Below are 13,856 nucleotides of genomic sequence, written 5' to 3' on the forward strand. Positions count from 1 at the left end.
CTGTGCATAGCAATTCATATATCACCCTTCTGAGAACAAAAAATCAGAACCTACAGCAATGTAATCAGGTCCCTTTTTGTTGTAAATGAAAAGAAGAAATCCATTCAGCAGATCTGTTTTAAATGTAAAGGAGACCTCAATGTCCAGGCCGTCATGAAAAGTGCTTGGATGGAGTTCCAGGAAACCTAAAAAACAGACAGACAGACAGACAGAGAGAGATCAAGCAACATTATACTTGGCACTCTGTACCTCAGGATTCTGCATCCCCAGATTCAACCATCCACAGACATGAAAATTCCAAAAAGCCTTTATTTTTCCATTTATATAGTGGATGCCATTTTACTATGACTCTGTATAAAATGGGTCGTGAGCATCCATGGATATGGTATCCACTAGGGGTGTGCAAAATTCTGGCAGAAAATTCTGAATTCAGCCAAATTTGGCCAAATTTGATGATCTGTAGATAGAAACTGCTAATACAAACTGGAAGGCCAAAACAAAACCCAAACAAATTTGATGACCTGTAGATAGAAACTGCTAATATAAACTGGAAGGCCAAAACAAAACCCAAATAGAACAAAGCAGACCCCCAATGGAACTCTGGGAAACGTTCATTCGGCTTGTTTATATTCTGACCACATCCTAACAGCTCTTACCATGTTGCTTTCCCAAAAAAAATACTGTATAACATCCAGGAAATATTTTTAAGTGATAAAAGGTTTGCGGTATTTTTACTGTTTGCACAGATTGCATTTCAAAATTTTAAAACCTGTTTTGTGTTCACTGTAAGACATGTAGGACAGATAGCAGTAATTGTTGTTGTTATGATTTACTGGTCTTGTAGGGCAGTTAGCAACAGCAGTAGTATCAATAATACTATAAAAAGAAAAGCACAGATTATGTTTTAAACAATTTTAACATTAAAATAAACCTTTTCCAAGAAAATGTGCTCCACTTGTAAGTTCACTGGGACATCCTTCCCAGCTGTCATAAACATTCCATCTTTCCACTGCTTCCTTCCATTCTAAAGGCTCCCAGACTTCATAGGGGTGGTGCATTGTTTTGAAGAATATATCTCGAAGACATCCCACAAATCCTTTCCTTATTATTTTAGTGTTGCCTAACCAGTAAATAAAAAAGAAACTTTAACTTCATATAACATAGTGCATATGTTAGAATGTAAAAGCAAATGCATATACTTCTTTTGCAACTTTTGGAATAACTTACCATGCTAGTGTCAAATCAGTTTCCAATCTAACTTCCTTTGAGAGTTTCACGATTCTGACAACTGCAGAAACACTGGCCCAATGGCACCCATAAAATGTAGAGGATATAGACAAATATAAAGAGCATCTTTGGCAGTTTTTCTCTGGCTTAAGCCATTTAACTACTTGCATCTATTTAATGACGTTTCCTTAGCTGCTCAGGTTCAATCATTATTTGTCACATAGGGTTTCACTGCATGGGAAAGTTGAGGGCAGGAGCTTTGTAGCTGTCAAACAAATACTTTCTAAAAGGGAAAACACTACCATAAACCTACACTAGGCGATGAGCCTGCAAACTGCATGGTAAGTAATGTTTGCCACTCCAATGCAAAATAGAGATGGGGACTCTTGACTCCAAAATCATATGGAGTATCCTCACCTGTGTCTTTTCTTGTGATTGTAAAGCCCTGTGGGATTCCTCCAACAAATACTCCTGTGTTTTCCCCAATGATGGTACTGCCACTGGCAGCTGATGAGGAACCTAAAAAACAGTGGGCAAATGTTTATTGTGAATTATTTATTTATTTACAGTATTTATATACCACTTTTTTCACCCTTAGGGGGACTCAAAATGGTTTAAAAATGCTGAACTAGAACTGCTTAAAATGTAATCTACAATTTGGAACCTGTAGTTAACAAAAGTTATAATCACAAATAGCTATCAATATTGAGATAGGCAATCTGATATCTGAAAATGATATGTAAACATAATAGAAAGTAGTCATATGTTGCAAGAACCTCAACTGATTCTTAACCAAGTATGGTTAGAGGGCACCAATGTCTCCCTAACTGTAAGAATTCAACAGACGACTTCTGATAGGACTTAGGTCCTGTCTGTCTATAAGCTCATAGAGGTTGCCGACACTATGAGTCTTAAAACAAGGGTTTGAATCAGTGCTCAGCCATGGAAACTCACTGGATAATCTTGGAGAACTCACACTTTCCTAGCCTTAAGCAAGTTCCACACAGGGGAAAAGTCTGGTCCAATCCAGGTTTAAAAACCCTGGTTCAGGTCAAACCTCTGTCCCCACACTGACCAAAAACCTGCACTTTCTGGGGGATGGGGTGTCCAGATTCCCTGCTGGACCTTTTGGCAGGGCACCCAGACACTAACAACCCCCCCCCCCCCCGTTACCCTGCTGCTGGCCCTCTCCTGGTGCGTATAAATGATGTGCCAGGAGAAGGGGGGGGGTAAATTTACATCCTCCCTGTTCTTCTGGTTCATCATTGCTCCATACCAGGAGAGGGCTAGCAGCAAGGTAATAGCAGCCAGGTAAGTAGTTCCTACTTTTTAAGGCTTTTAAAGGGATTTTGAGGAGTGAATGGGGGCTGTCGTGGGGTTTCTGGACTGGAAATCCTGAAAGAGCTGTGTAGATTGAGGCCGGAAGCCACAAGACATGATCCCTGTGTCCAATCCACACAGGGCACACAACTTTAAAAAAAACTGGATCTTCTGAAAGGCTCAGGACTTTTCAGGTGTAAAATTAATTCACCACAAAGCAGTATTTGTGTTGAATTAATTCGCTTTTACCTGATGCATCTTTTGGGCACCTCAGATAAAAACACAGAAGCTTGTGCATTTTGAGAGTTGTCTGGATGCACCCTTAGAGGAAGTCAAAGACAACCTTAGTGGAATAAACCTTGCCAAGAAAATCCTGCAATAGGTTTGCCTTATCATCACTATAAATAAAAAAGACTTACAAAAAATGAAAGCAACCATGAGAAACATGTTCACATCCATCAGTTCCTGAAGAATAGCCACACATTCATCACTTCTTGGTATTTTGCCTTTGCATTATTATGCCATTCTGCATATATGGCTAGCGAGGTCATAGAAACTTGGAAATCCGAGATGGTAGACAACTGTTTTTCATTTATGTACATGGGTTCAATTAGCATGTTCATTAATTCAGCTAATGACTTATTTAGATAAACATTCTACTGCTCAATTAGAGTGAAGCATAAGTAGACAAACTAGTGTCTCCAGGTGTTTAGGAGTACCACTTCTATCATTCCTGACCACATACCAATGCTGGCTGGAAGTTTGTAGTTAAATTTTTCTAGAATGCACCACAGAGCCAACAAGGTGAATTGAACATGGGGGATATCCATTCTGGCTTATTTTATTTTTGGTAGGGATATGAAAACATCATAATCCCCCCCCCCCCTTTCCTTATTAGCTGAGAAGCAAAGAGGTATTTTCTGCATTTTTGTTCGATTTTCCTTTGCAAAGCACAAACAACATGAACAAGTTTTTAATGAATTAACCTGTCGCTATGTTGTTTTGTAGACTTATCGTATATATTCATGTATAACTTAATCTGATGTATAAATTAAGGGCAGGTTTTGAGGCCAATTTATGGCTTTTGATATGAGTCATTCCACAGAGAAGAGAAAGCACCAATGTCTACTTGGAGAAATAGCAATCCCTGGCCATCCCCACCATTTCCCCACCCAGGTATTCAAAAAAAAAAAAAAAAGCCAGAAGAGGGACCACAACAGAGAGAATAAATAAGGTAAGTGCTTTTTAAAAGATTCTCACAGAATAGGCTAAGAACCCACCTTTCACTATGTTTTTCAAAGGGTGTGTGTGTGTTTATTTTGATAACATGTATAGTACTCGCATTGAACCATGAATAAGCCGACCTAGGTTTTTTGGATCAATGTTTTGAGGAAAAAATCTAGACTTACACATGGGTTTATAGCAAGCATGGGCAAACTCCATCCTTTTTGGGACTTAAACTCCCCAAAATCCCAGCCAGCTTGCTGGTTGTTAGGAATTGTGGGAGTTGAAGTCCAAAACACTTGGAGAGCTGAAGTTTCCCCATGCCTGGTTTATATGGTAAGTATAATAATTGGATGGAGGGGAATTTGTCTGAGTTTGGTCAATAATTCTGTCTTGTGTGCATTATGCATGTGTTCTGTGCTTAATAAAGAGAGAAAATACTATTTTTGTGCAAATTCTTGAGAAAATTGAGGAGAAACGGATGGTGGAGAATACTGATCATTTTGCTCTAGCACAAGAGGCATTATGTAAACTGGCAACTATAAACACATTTTATTGGCTTGACTTGAGGTTTTGTGACAGTGGTTTTCATTAAGGGGAAGAAATGTGGTGAATATCCTTCATATACCTTATGATAACCAGGAATCAAACCATACATGTGTTTGATTTTAGCCCAGAAATACCATAATGTCAAAACAAGAAGAGAAGGAGAGGTGGGACAACTATAATTCTTCTTCTTTTCACAACTTTCATTGTTTATGTCATTAGCTTAGTCTTCCAATAATAATGTACTGGACTATAAGTTCAGATGTTAAAAATACTAAAACAGAGCTGAGTAACAATGGTAGAAAAATCCATGGACTGTTTTAGAAAAATAATAGCAATAATGTGGCAGTCACTCTTGAGAAAATTTAACAGTGAGTCTATGAACTAATAGTAATGAAAGAATTACCTGTGAACTGCCCATCTACAGTGATTGTTCCCAGTGCTTGATTTCTTACAGCAATTATATGGTGCCAACTGTTATCATTATATTGTCTTCCACCATCATTATCTGGAGTTAGTGCAACAGCAGATCCCTTTTAAAAGATATTTAAATGATTAATAAAAATGTACCCAGTTAAGTCACTGAGTCATTGTTAAATCAGCCTTCAGATGCAAGGGTAATTTCATTTCAAACAGAAATTAGAATATCTTACAGTATATAAAGATTCTTCCTGATGTTGAAACAGGGTAGTGTGACTCACAAATTAAACTTTTTAACTCTGTATACAATTCAGTGGTGAATTATCATTACACATAACCTCATTGCACATATCCTCATTCAATAACATCAGTGCAATGTACTGAGCAGACTAAAACTCGTTTCAGGCAAAAAAACAAATTAAACAGAAATTGCCAGTTGATACAGTGTCTATCACTGATGGTGTTATTTTGATGGCCTCCCTGAATAGAGGCCAGTAAAATTGGGCAGCACACGTCCACCAAGGCTTGGAAAATGTGGAAGGTATGGCCAGGGGCTATATAAATCTTGACCACCCTTATATAACCATCTTTTATTTCTTTACAACACACCTTTGCATCCTTAGTTCAATAGTAGTGTTTTCTGGTTGCCTACTGGAAATGGGTAGTAATGGTTTTCCCTTCATTGGAGATGGTTTTTCCCCCTACCCCATACTGTTTCTACAGTATTGAGGAACTGGATTCAGATTGGTGTTTTTAATTAGGTTTCATTAGAAGGTATAAGGAAGAGAATACCAGACATTAATATACATTTTGGCACAATTTGGGTGAAGGGTGGTTCTTTGGAATGGCCTTTTGGGGTTCTGGAGCCTGGGAGTTGGGAAGAGGTTTGCCCTTGGGGCTGACATAGGGCTTTGCTCTCCCTTTCTGAGTTCTGAGCTAATGGGAGGATGTTCCTTCAATCTGCCTTCCAAAATAAGACCTGCCATGGTGAACAACCGATAATGATGGATTGTCCTCATGGTCAGTTTTTTTTTTCACCCAAGGGAAGACTGGGGAGGATATCACAGCTAGACACACCTGCCCCAACTAAAAAACACACAAGGCTGCTTGCCCTCTCTAGCAAGCTTTCCAGGTTCTTCCAGGTTCTTAAATAATTAATAGGTCAAATAATATGGCCTCTGTGTCTGAACTTGTTATTTTGGGTTTGGTCATAAATTGTAAGTCCATAATTCTGACTAGAATCCATGTGCGCTGCTCAAAGTGTTAGGACTGGGACATAGAAACAATCAGAAAATTAGAAGCCAGAATCAAGAGTTGGGGGAATTACTAACATTTAAACAACTCCTTCCAGATATAGGACTTCGAGCTATGCCAAGGAGGGAAAGAGCCCAGAGTTACCAAGCTGTTTGAATATGGATTATCTTCAAGTAGTGATGGAAAGATCTACATTTAAACAAAGTTCAGGCATAGTCACACTTTATTCTTTAGTCCTCTGAGCTTCCACATCTATCTACTGATTTTTTTATTCATTGGATAAAAGTAAGAATTGGAAACAAAGAAGTTTCAGGCAATTGGTTAGACCAGTGAACAATAATTGTGCAGATCAACCAAACCTATTAGATTCCCTCAATGTCCCTACTTTTCAGTAAAGTTGAAATAGAGTTAAGATCAAAATTTCAACTTCTCTTTACTTCTTTCAAAGTTCATTTTTCACCCTAGAGTATAGGAATGTAGGAGGGGGGATGGAGAGGCATTAGCGGGTCCTAGTTATGCATCCAAAGACATAAAAATCAATACCGTTTTTGACACTAATTGCATCCTCTTTCAAACACTGCAGATTATTTATGGAAAGCTCTTTATAGCACCACATGAAGTAACTTGAGGAAGAATATACTGTCAAAAATGAATGTAGAATCTGTATTTGGATAAATAAAGGATGACCATCTTCCAATAATCACTCCTGTCCTTAAAAGCGCAATGACTCATTAAGCAGAGCATATGATAGTCTTTGAAGGTGACAGCTTTCTGGTGGCATTTGTATGTAAGAAGTGTACGCAAAACTAAATTTCTCTCTAATCACAATTTTCTCTTTGTATTAAAATAAATATCCCTAAACACCTGCGTAATTGTAAAGTATTACAGAAGACTCACGATTCTGAATTACTAACAACCTGGCAAATGAACTATATAAATTGTAAATATTTAGAAGGAAAGAAAAGGATTCTGGCATAATACTAAAAACAACCCAAACATACAATGTTAGCTCTGGTGCATTTAGTGTAGAATAAACATGTGTGTTACAAGGAGATTTCCATTCTGCAGTTTCATGAATAGCAGTGTTCAATAAAATACATTAGCTGGGAAGATCTCCAAATTAAGGTTTTCAGTGTGCAGAGTTTTGGGGAAAACTAAAACTGGAACAAAGAAATCCACATGACTAACAGTAGTCAGAATGACAATGGTATAAAAATAGCAACAGTAGATTGAACACATGCTGTGTTATTAAGCAGATTTTCAGCAACCACCAGCTATCAGACAATTATGTCAATCAGACCTGTGACTGCAGTGAGTTCTCATCCAACTCTACAGAAGATCTTAGAACAAGATTCTTGCAAGACATCTTAAAAATACAGAGACTACAAGAAAAGTTTATACATCAGCAACAATTTTATTTTTTATTTTTTATTTTATAAGTTTCTCTTTTTTTTATAGAAGATGCTGTTATCAACTAAAAGTTGCATGTTACAATTTGTGACTTTTTCTACCTAGCACTTTTATCATGTTTCCTACATTACTTGAGTAAAAGCCCAAGCATTTTCATATAGGGTGTGTGTGTAGTAATTAACCGCCAGTTTATTCATTGGAGTAATCACTTTTCTAAAACCTGATGTGGTCATGGTAAATGTATGGTACAGATTTTTAAAAAATTCTGTCCCATGATAATGCATGTTATGGAACAAAATCACTTTGCATTTGGTACAGTATTTTTATTGTCTTCCATACTATTTCAACATTTTAATATTTTACAAACACACATTTCATTATCGTAGTTTAATAATTAAAACCAGAACTGGTGTCATGCCCAATTAATGTGCCCTGGTAGCATGCCCATTAGTTTTTCCATTAGTGAATTCAACAATACTAATGGGATTACTAGCATGGGATGCTAATTGGGCGTGACATAAGAAACTGGCTTACTTCTTAGCATACCCTTGCTAATGATGAAATTAATGAGCATTTTATTAAATGCTGTCTCATCAAAGTGTAGTTAGTTAGCGTTAAAATTGTTACAAACGATGCAGCATGCCAAAGATCAGGTGTCTCCAAAAGTGATTCTTTATATGTTTTGGAAACATTATAAATTCTTTTATTTCATTCTTCAGAAATCACTTTTACAGCCACCCTAATTCAATACCATAAGCAACGTACACACATTAGACAATCACAGTGTGCATTTGGGGGAAGTCACGGTGTGGATTTCTGGTGCATACCTCTGAATTCTACTTCAACATGTGAAAAGCTGAATGTTTACAATCTACCACTAATTTACTTCAAAACTGTACAGATAATTTTAATACAAATCATAGTGGAGTAAAGGAATTTCAGCAATAGTATTCACATTTAAGCATTCTGAATTAAATGGCACTGTTTACATTTCAACAAAAATAACAATTATTGAAAGTACATAATAGAAAAGTACAGCTACATACAGACCTTGCATCATCCTTCAAGATATGTGCCCAGAAACCCATTAAAACAAACAAACAAAAATCCACACATACTCATTATAGATGGGGAAATTTTTAATTTGCTCCACACCAGTAGAGACTGCTGGCTGTCATGTCAGTGAGAAAATGAAACCGTTTGTTGTTTTAATATGAGCTGTAAAGAAGCTTTCCAATGTATCAACCTATTTTGAGGATAGTTTGTAGCATCTGGGGAGTTCTTGTGATACACACACTAAAACCACTATGCATTAATTGCTCTGCTGACACAGAACCTGCCGGCTTCCATATGTCCCATGGAACTAAATCTGCTTCTAAATGCCTGGGTACAAAAATGCTTACTATGAGGTAAAGATGCATATAATACAAATATTTTAAGAAAATACTGTGTTCAAATATTTATATTAGAGAAACTGTACAAAAATCTGTACAGAATGTTGACATGAAAAATAACATGCAAAGTATGTGTAACAGGAAAAACTGTATGTCTGGAAGAAATTTGCCAATGAAACTAAATGTTATTTGTGGGGAGATTTTAAGAACAAAATGACAAACTGTTGCAGAAGTTTGCCAGAAGTATGACTGCATATACATAAAACTATTGGATTGGGTGTAGTTTCATATGTATGCAATTCTTTATAGATCATTCTATAGTTTTCCCTTTTTGAATTTTACTTTTGTATTAGAGGGTAATGAAAAGCTTCAAGCACTGATGAAATATGGATAATCAACAAAATAATATAGACATATTCTTCCAATGCGTATATGATCCATACCACATGCAAGTCCACCTCACTCTAATCTCACCAGTACCAAATTCCACCAAGAAGTTCCATTGCAAAGGTTTTGTCCCCATTTAATTTTATTGGTAAACCAATAATTCACCAAATCTTTTCTGAATTTGTTAAATAAGAGTATAGACTTGATATAGAACAGAGCTGACAACTACAGAGATGGACAACCGAGGGCCCTTCCACATAGCCATATAACCCAAAATATCAAGGTAGAAATTTCCACAATATCTGCTTTGAACTGGGTTATCTGGGTCCTCACTGCCATATATTCCAGTTCAAAGCAGGTAATGTGGAATTTTATTCAGCTGTGTGGAAGGGGCCTAAGATTGGTCCAGTTGTTCTGCTCCATGACTCTATAGTGGGTGCACAAACTATCAGAAATGGTATAGGGTATGTGTGTACAAAAATTGGTAGGAACCAACTTCTGGTTGAAAAGTAGGGCAAAAGTTTGATAGCTGGGACCCTATCCTGGTTGCGCAATACGGGTCTGAATTAATGAGGGGAACACGTATGCAAGACAGCACAGCGAGTGAGAGACACAGCAGTGTCAGAGTCGTGATAACATTGTTTGCCAGAAAAAGGGAGAGGAAACATTTCTATCCCATTTATTGACCTTGTAAACCATTGTTTATCATTTCACATTAAATAATTCTTACATTACTTCACCCTTACCCTGTTGCACCTGAGTTAAATTACTTTACTGCTATCCTGTCACGGCTGCATCTCTCACTCACTCCGCTGTCTCCCACATGTCTTCCCTTCATTAATTCTGAGTCGTGTTGCACAACTAGTGTAGCTTAGGGCCCCAGCTATCATACTTTTGCCAAAAGTAAAATGTAATGTTAAACAGTGCATGGGAATTTAAAATTTAAAAGGTAAATTACAGCTCTTGTGAACTTTCAGGGAAAGCAACTTATTCTTTGAAGGGAGAAAAAGGCCAGTCTGAAAATGTGGAGTGCCTCAAAAACAGCCTTGGAGGCTAAATGCTGCTCCTCGATCACAGTTTGCCCAGCTCTGCCATATGAGTACTCAAATATCAACCAAGCATGATGGAGATGAGAGTACTCTCATTCTGTGAGTATATATTTAATCTGTAGCAATCATTAGAAGATGTTATGTGCACAATTATATATAAGATTAAAGCACATCCAGTAGATGTGACCAAGAATAATCTCAGTCCAGATGCTATGATAGTTGATGCAATTAGGATAGAAGACAGCCAAAAAAAGACTTTTAGTGTGCCACAGGCAGGCTTGTGGTTAAAGATTCTGTTTTGTTTTGATTGGACATCATACATATCAGCTATCCAATCAAAATAAATCAACACAGAGGAACTATCAGCTCCTTTGTGTTGATGTATTTTGATTGGATAATTGATAACTTGGCCTGGGCTAAGGAGAGAATAAAAGCAGCCAAGGTAGAACCACAAATCAGACTACCTTTTGGCATGCTTCCCTTAATGAAGACTGTTCTTTTGTCCAGCAGGACTATTCCTAATAGACGGATGGAATGGTAAGTTGATCACTTGCCCAAATATAACGAAAGTAGGCAATGGTTAAAAAAAAATCTAAGCTATGCTAAACAATATATATGTACCATAATAAATGCCTGTTAATATACTTATGGATATAATAGAAACTGTTAAAATGTAACAATCCTCAAGGCAATGCATCCTTGCTGTTTTCTCAGATGCCTATTTAGGCATCTTTGATTATATCTAATTGCATTTCTCGATAGATAGATAGATAGATAGACAGACAGACAGACAGACAGACAGACAGACAGACAGACAGACAGACAGACAGACAGATAGATAGATACAGCTATGAATATGATGCAAGGGGCAGAATTCTGAACACATGGAAACCTTTATGAAATGTTTGCATAATGCTTTAACAGACTCTATGGAAAGTATGTGAGGACCTGATGATGTAGAATTTATACTGTTTAAGATGGAAATAGTCATATATGTGCTAACTCCTACAAAGCCTGTTAAAGAGATGCAGAGAAAAAGAGAATCTTGTGAAAGTATAACATCTTAATGGCCATTTGATGTTGGTGTTGTTGTTGATGATGATGATGATTAAATTTACCTTCATCTCTCCAAGACATGAGGTGAGGTACAACATAGATATATATCAGCTCCTTTGTTTAGATTTATTATGTTTATTACAAACCTCTATTAATTTTCACATTAAATATCTTTTACATATTCTATCCAATATTTTAATTTGAAAAGGAATGTCTTCATTTTACATAACTTGACATTATCTTTCTGAAGATTTGCCAGCATCTGCAAAGATGTTAAATTATATATCCTTCATGTCAGAAATGCATGGAGGCCAAATGGGTGAATCCCTGACGCTTAACTCAATTTGACTTCATAACCCCTTCAGAACTCAGTACAGAGGAACCATAGGTATTTCAACTCTTCTCCCCTAACAAACTCTGCTACATGCAGTTTAGATGAACCCATTAGCCTCTTAATTAATACACAGAGAAAGAGTGAAAATTATCTTATCATATAATGAAAGGCACAAATATCTCTGAAACTAGCAGTAATGCTAGTTTTTACTACTTTATTGTACCTGTGGATCGAATAGGAAGTAAGGACGTCCATTTTGCAACTGAAGTGCAATATATTCCTCTTGATTCCCAGGTGAAATGGAGAAATGAATGAGGCCATCAAGTTCTCTCGTTCTGAAACTCAGTTTAATACCTGGTTTGGAAAAGAAAAGAGGCATTTCTTACTCACTTGTGCATTCATTAGCAGCATGCAAATCCATCTATGGGATAAGAAATGAAACGCTAGAATTATGATTTAGGCAGAGAACCAAAATAAACTGCAATTATATATACTTGAAACCCATGATCCATCTAAATGCCGGTTCTGGATAAACTGCATGCATCATATACAAAAGACCCAATTTGAATATGTATGGGATTATATCTCATCAAACTAAATGTTAAAGTGGTCATCTCTTTGTGGCCAGTAAATCTGCTCGTACAGAAGTCATGAATCTCAGTTCAAACATTTCTGCTTCTACAGCTGCTTCAAGTGGAATAAGAACTTTGCTAGTGTCAAACCCATAGCAGGACAGATCACAGGAATGGGATAACCCTTCCAGTTACAGAAAGAGTAGCCATGAAATAAAAAAATTATTCACCACTGTGTAGTGAGGGTTGCATATATAACTATAGTTTTACCACCGCCCCAGCACTACTTACTCTGATTGTTGTTGTGTGCCTTCAAGTCATTCCCAATTTATGGCAACCCTATGCCAAACCTATCATGGGGTTTTCTTGGCACAATTTCATAGAATCATAGAATGGGAAGAGACCTCATGGGCCATTCAGTCCAATTTGCTCAGATAAGGGTTCCCAATCAATTACTTCACTCTAAGCCAGGCATGGGCAACCTTCAGCCCTCCAGGTGTTTTGTGCTTCAACTCCCACAATTCCTAACAACCTACCATGCCTGCTCTAAGCTTAAGGTTTGGAGGGTGAGGTCATGCAATGGGTTCCATGGCTGAGGAGGGATTTGAACCCTTGTCTACAGAGACATGGTCCAGCACTCAAACCATTGCACCATGCTGACTCATTCACTCTGATAAAGAATCGAATGTAATGTAATAAGGTACATTTAATTTAAAAACTGGAGAACAAATTTAAATAATTCACTACTTCCTGGGTTAAATGCATAAACCCTGAAATAATTTTGATCGTCCTCTGGATATAGACTGAAAACAGCCAAAAGCCTCTAAGTTATATGAAATCCTGGTGGTGTCAGGACAATGGCCATTTGATGAAGGCAGTGAAGATTTGTCCAAATATTTGAATTATTTGCAGGATTCAAATAATTTTTAACAAGAGAGTTTATAATTAGCAATGTGCTTTTAATTTCATATATTTTGATACTCATGTCTTTATTGTTTTCCTTTTGCACATTAAACAAAAAAATTGGCTAATTTATTGGGTTTTACCCAGCTGTTTCAAATGAATCCATTTTCTCACATTCATTTTCCCTTCCTTTGAAGGCAGAACATAATAAGTAATTGAAGTTCTTTTTATAGACAGTATCTATTATGAAAAATTAAATAATCATATCTCTTGCATGTATTCATATTATATAACATTTCTAATTATCTCATGCCACAAACAGCGTCCTTTGGCCCCCATGCTTTAATCATGTGACAGGTTGTCACCTAGTGCACCACAAGGTACTCACAAATATTAAAAAATTCACTTGAGATAATGAGCATCAATCATGCTATTACAATTGCTGTTCAAAGCTATATGACAACGAATTTTGAGTAAACATGATTCCAGATATAATCAAAAGTTCTTTTATGCCCCAGTAACATTTCAAGGGCTTGGGATCCAAAAGAAAACAAGGGAATTGGAGGGGAAACTGGGAAAACTTGTCCTCAGGATAATATCAAGTTTCTTTAATTCTTGGTCATTTACAAGGGTTGAATGAAAAGTAATGCCTCCACCTTCGTTACTTGGGTTTGGATGGGAATATTTTAATAAATCAAACACAGAAATAATCTTTAGAATGTGCTCTTTAACTACCACTATTCACTTTTCCACATAATCA

At 36.8% G+C, this 13,856-nt stretch overlaps 1 protein-coding gene across 2 annotated transcripts in view; it reads right to left on the reverse strand.

Moving 5' to 3' along the window:
- Positions 1-13,856, reverse strand: part of USH2A (usherin) — a 546,480-nt gene that overhangs the window by 374,889 nt on the left and 157,735 nt on the right. For both annotated transcript variants that reach the window (XM_060754270.2, XM_060754269.2), the window contains exons 22-26: positions 11,845-11,975; positions 4,724-4,850; positions 1,645-1,746; positions 932-1,120; positions 55-185 (exon numbers count right to left, since the gene is read on the reverse strand). In XM_060754270.2, the coding sequence (XP_060610253.2) occupies positions 55-185; positions 932-1,120; positions 1,645-1,746; positions 4,724-4,850; positions 11,845-11,975 (680 nt within the window). The remainder of the gene's footprint in view (positions 1-54; positions 186-931; positions 1,121-1,644; positions 1,747-4,723; positions 4,851-11,844; positions 11,976-13,856) is intronic.

This window comes from Anolis sagrei, chromosome 1 (genome assembly GCF_037176765.1).
Source record: "Anolis sagrei isolate rAnoSag1 chromosome 1, rAnoSag1.mat, whole genome shotgun sequence".
NCBI lineage: Eukaryota > Metazoa > Chordata > Lepidosauria > Squamata > Dactyloidae > Anolis > Anolis sagrei.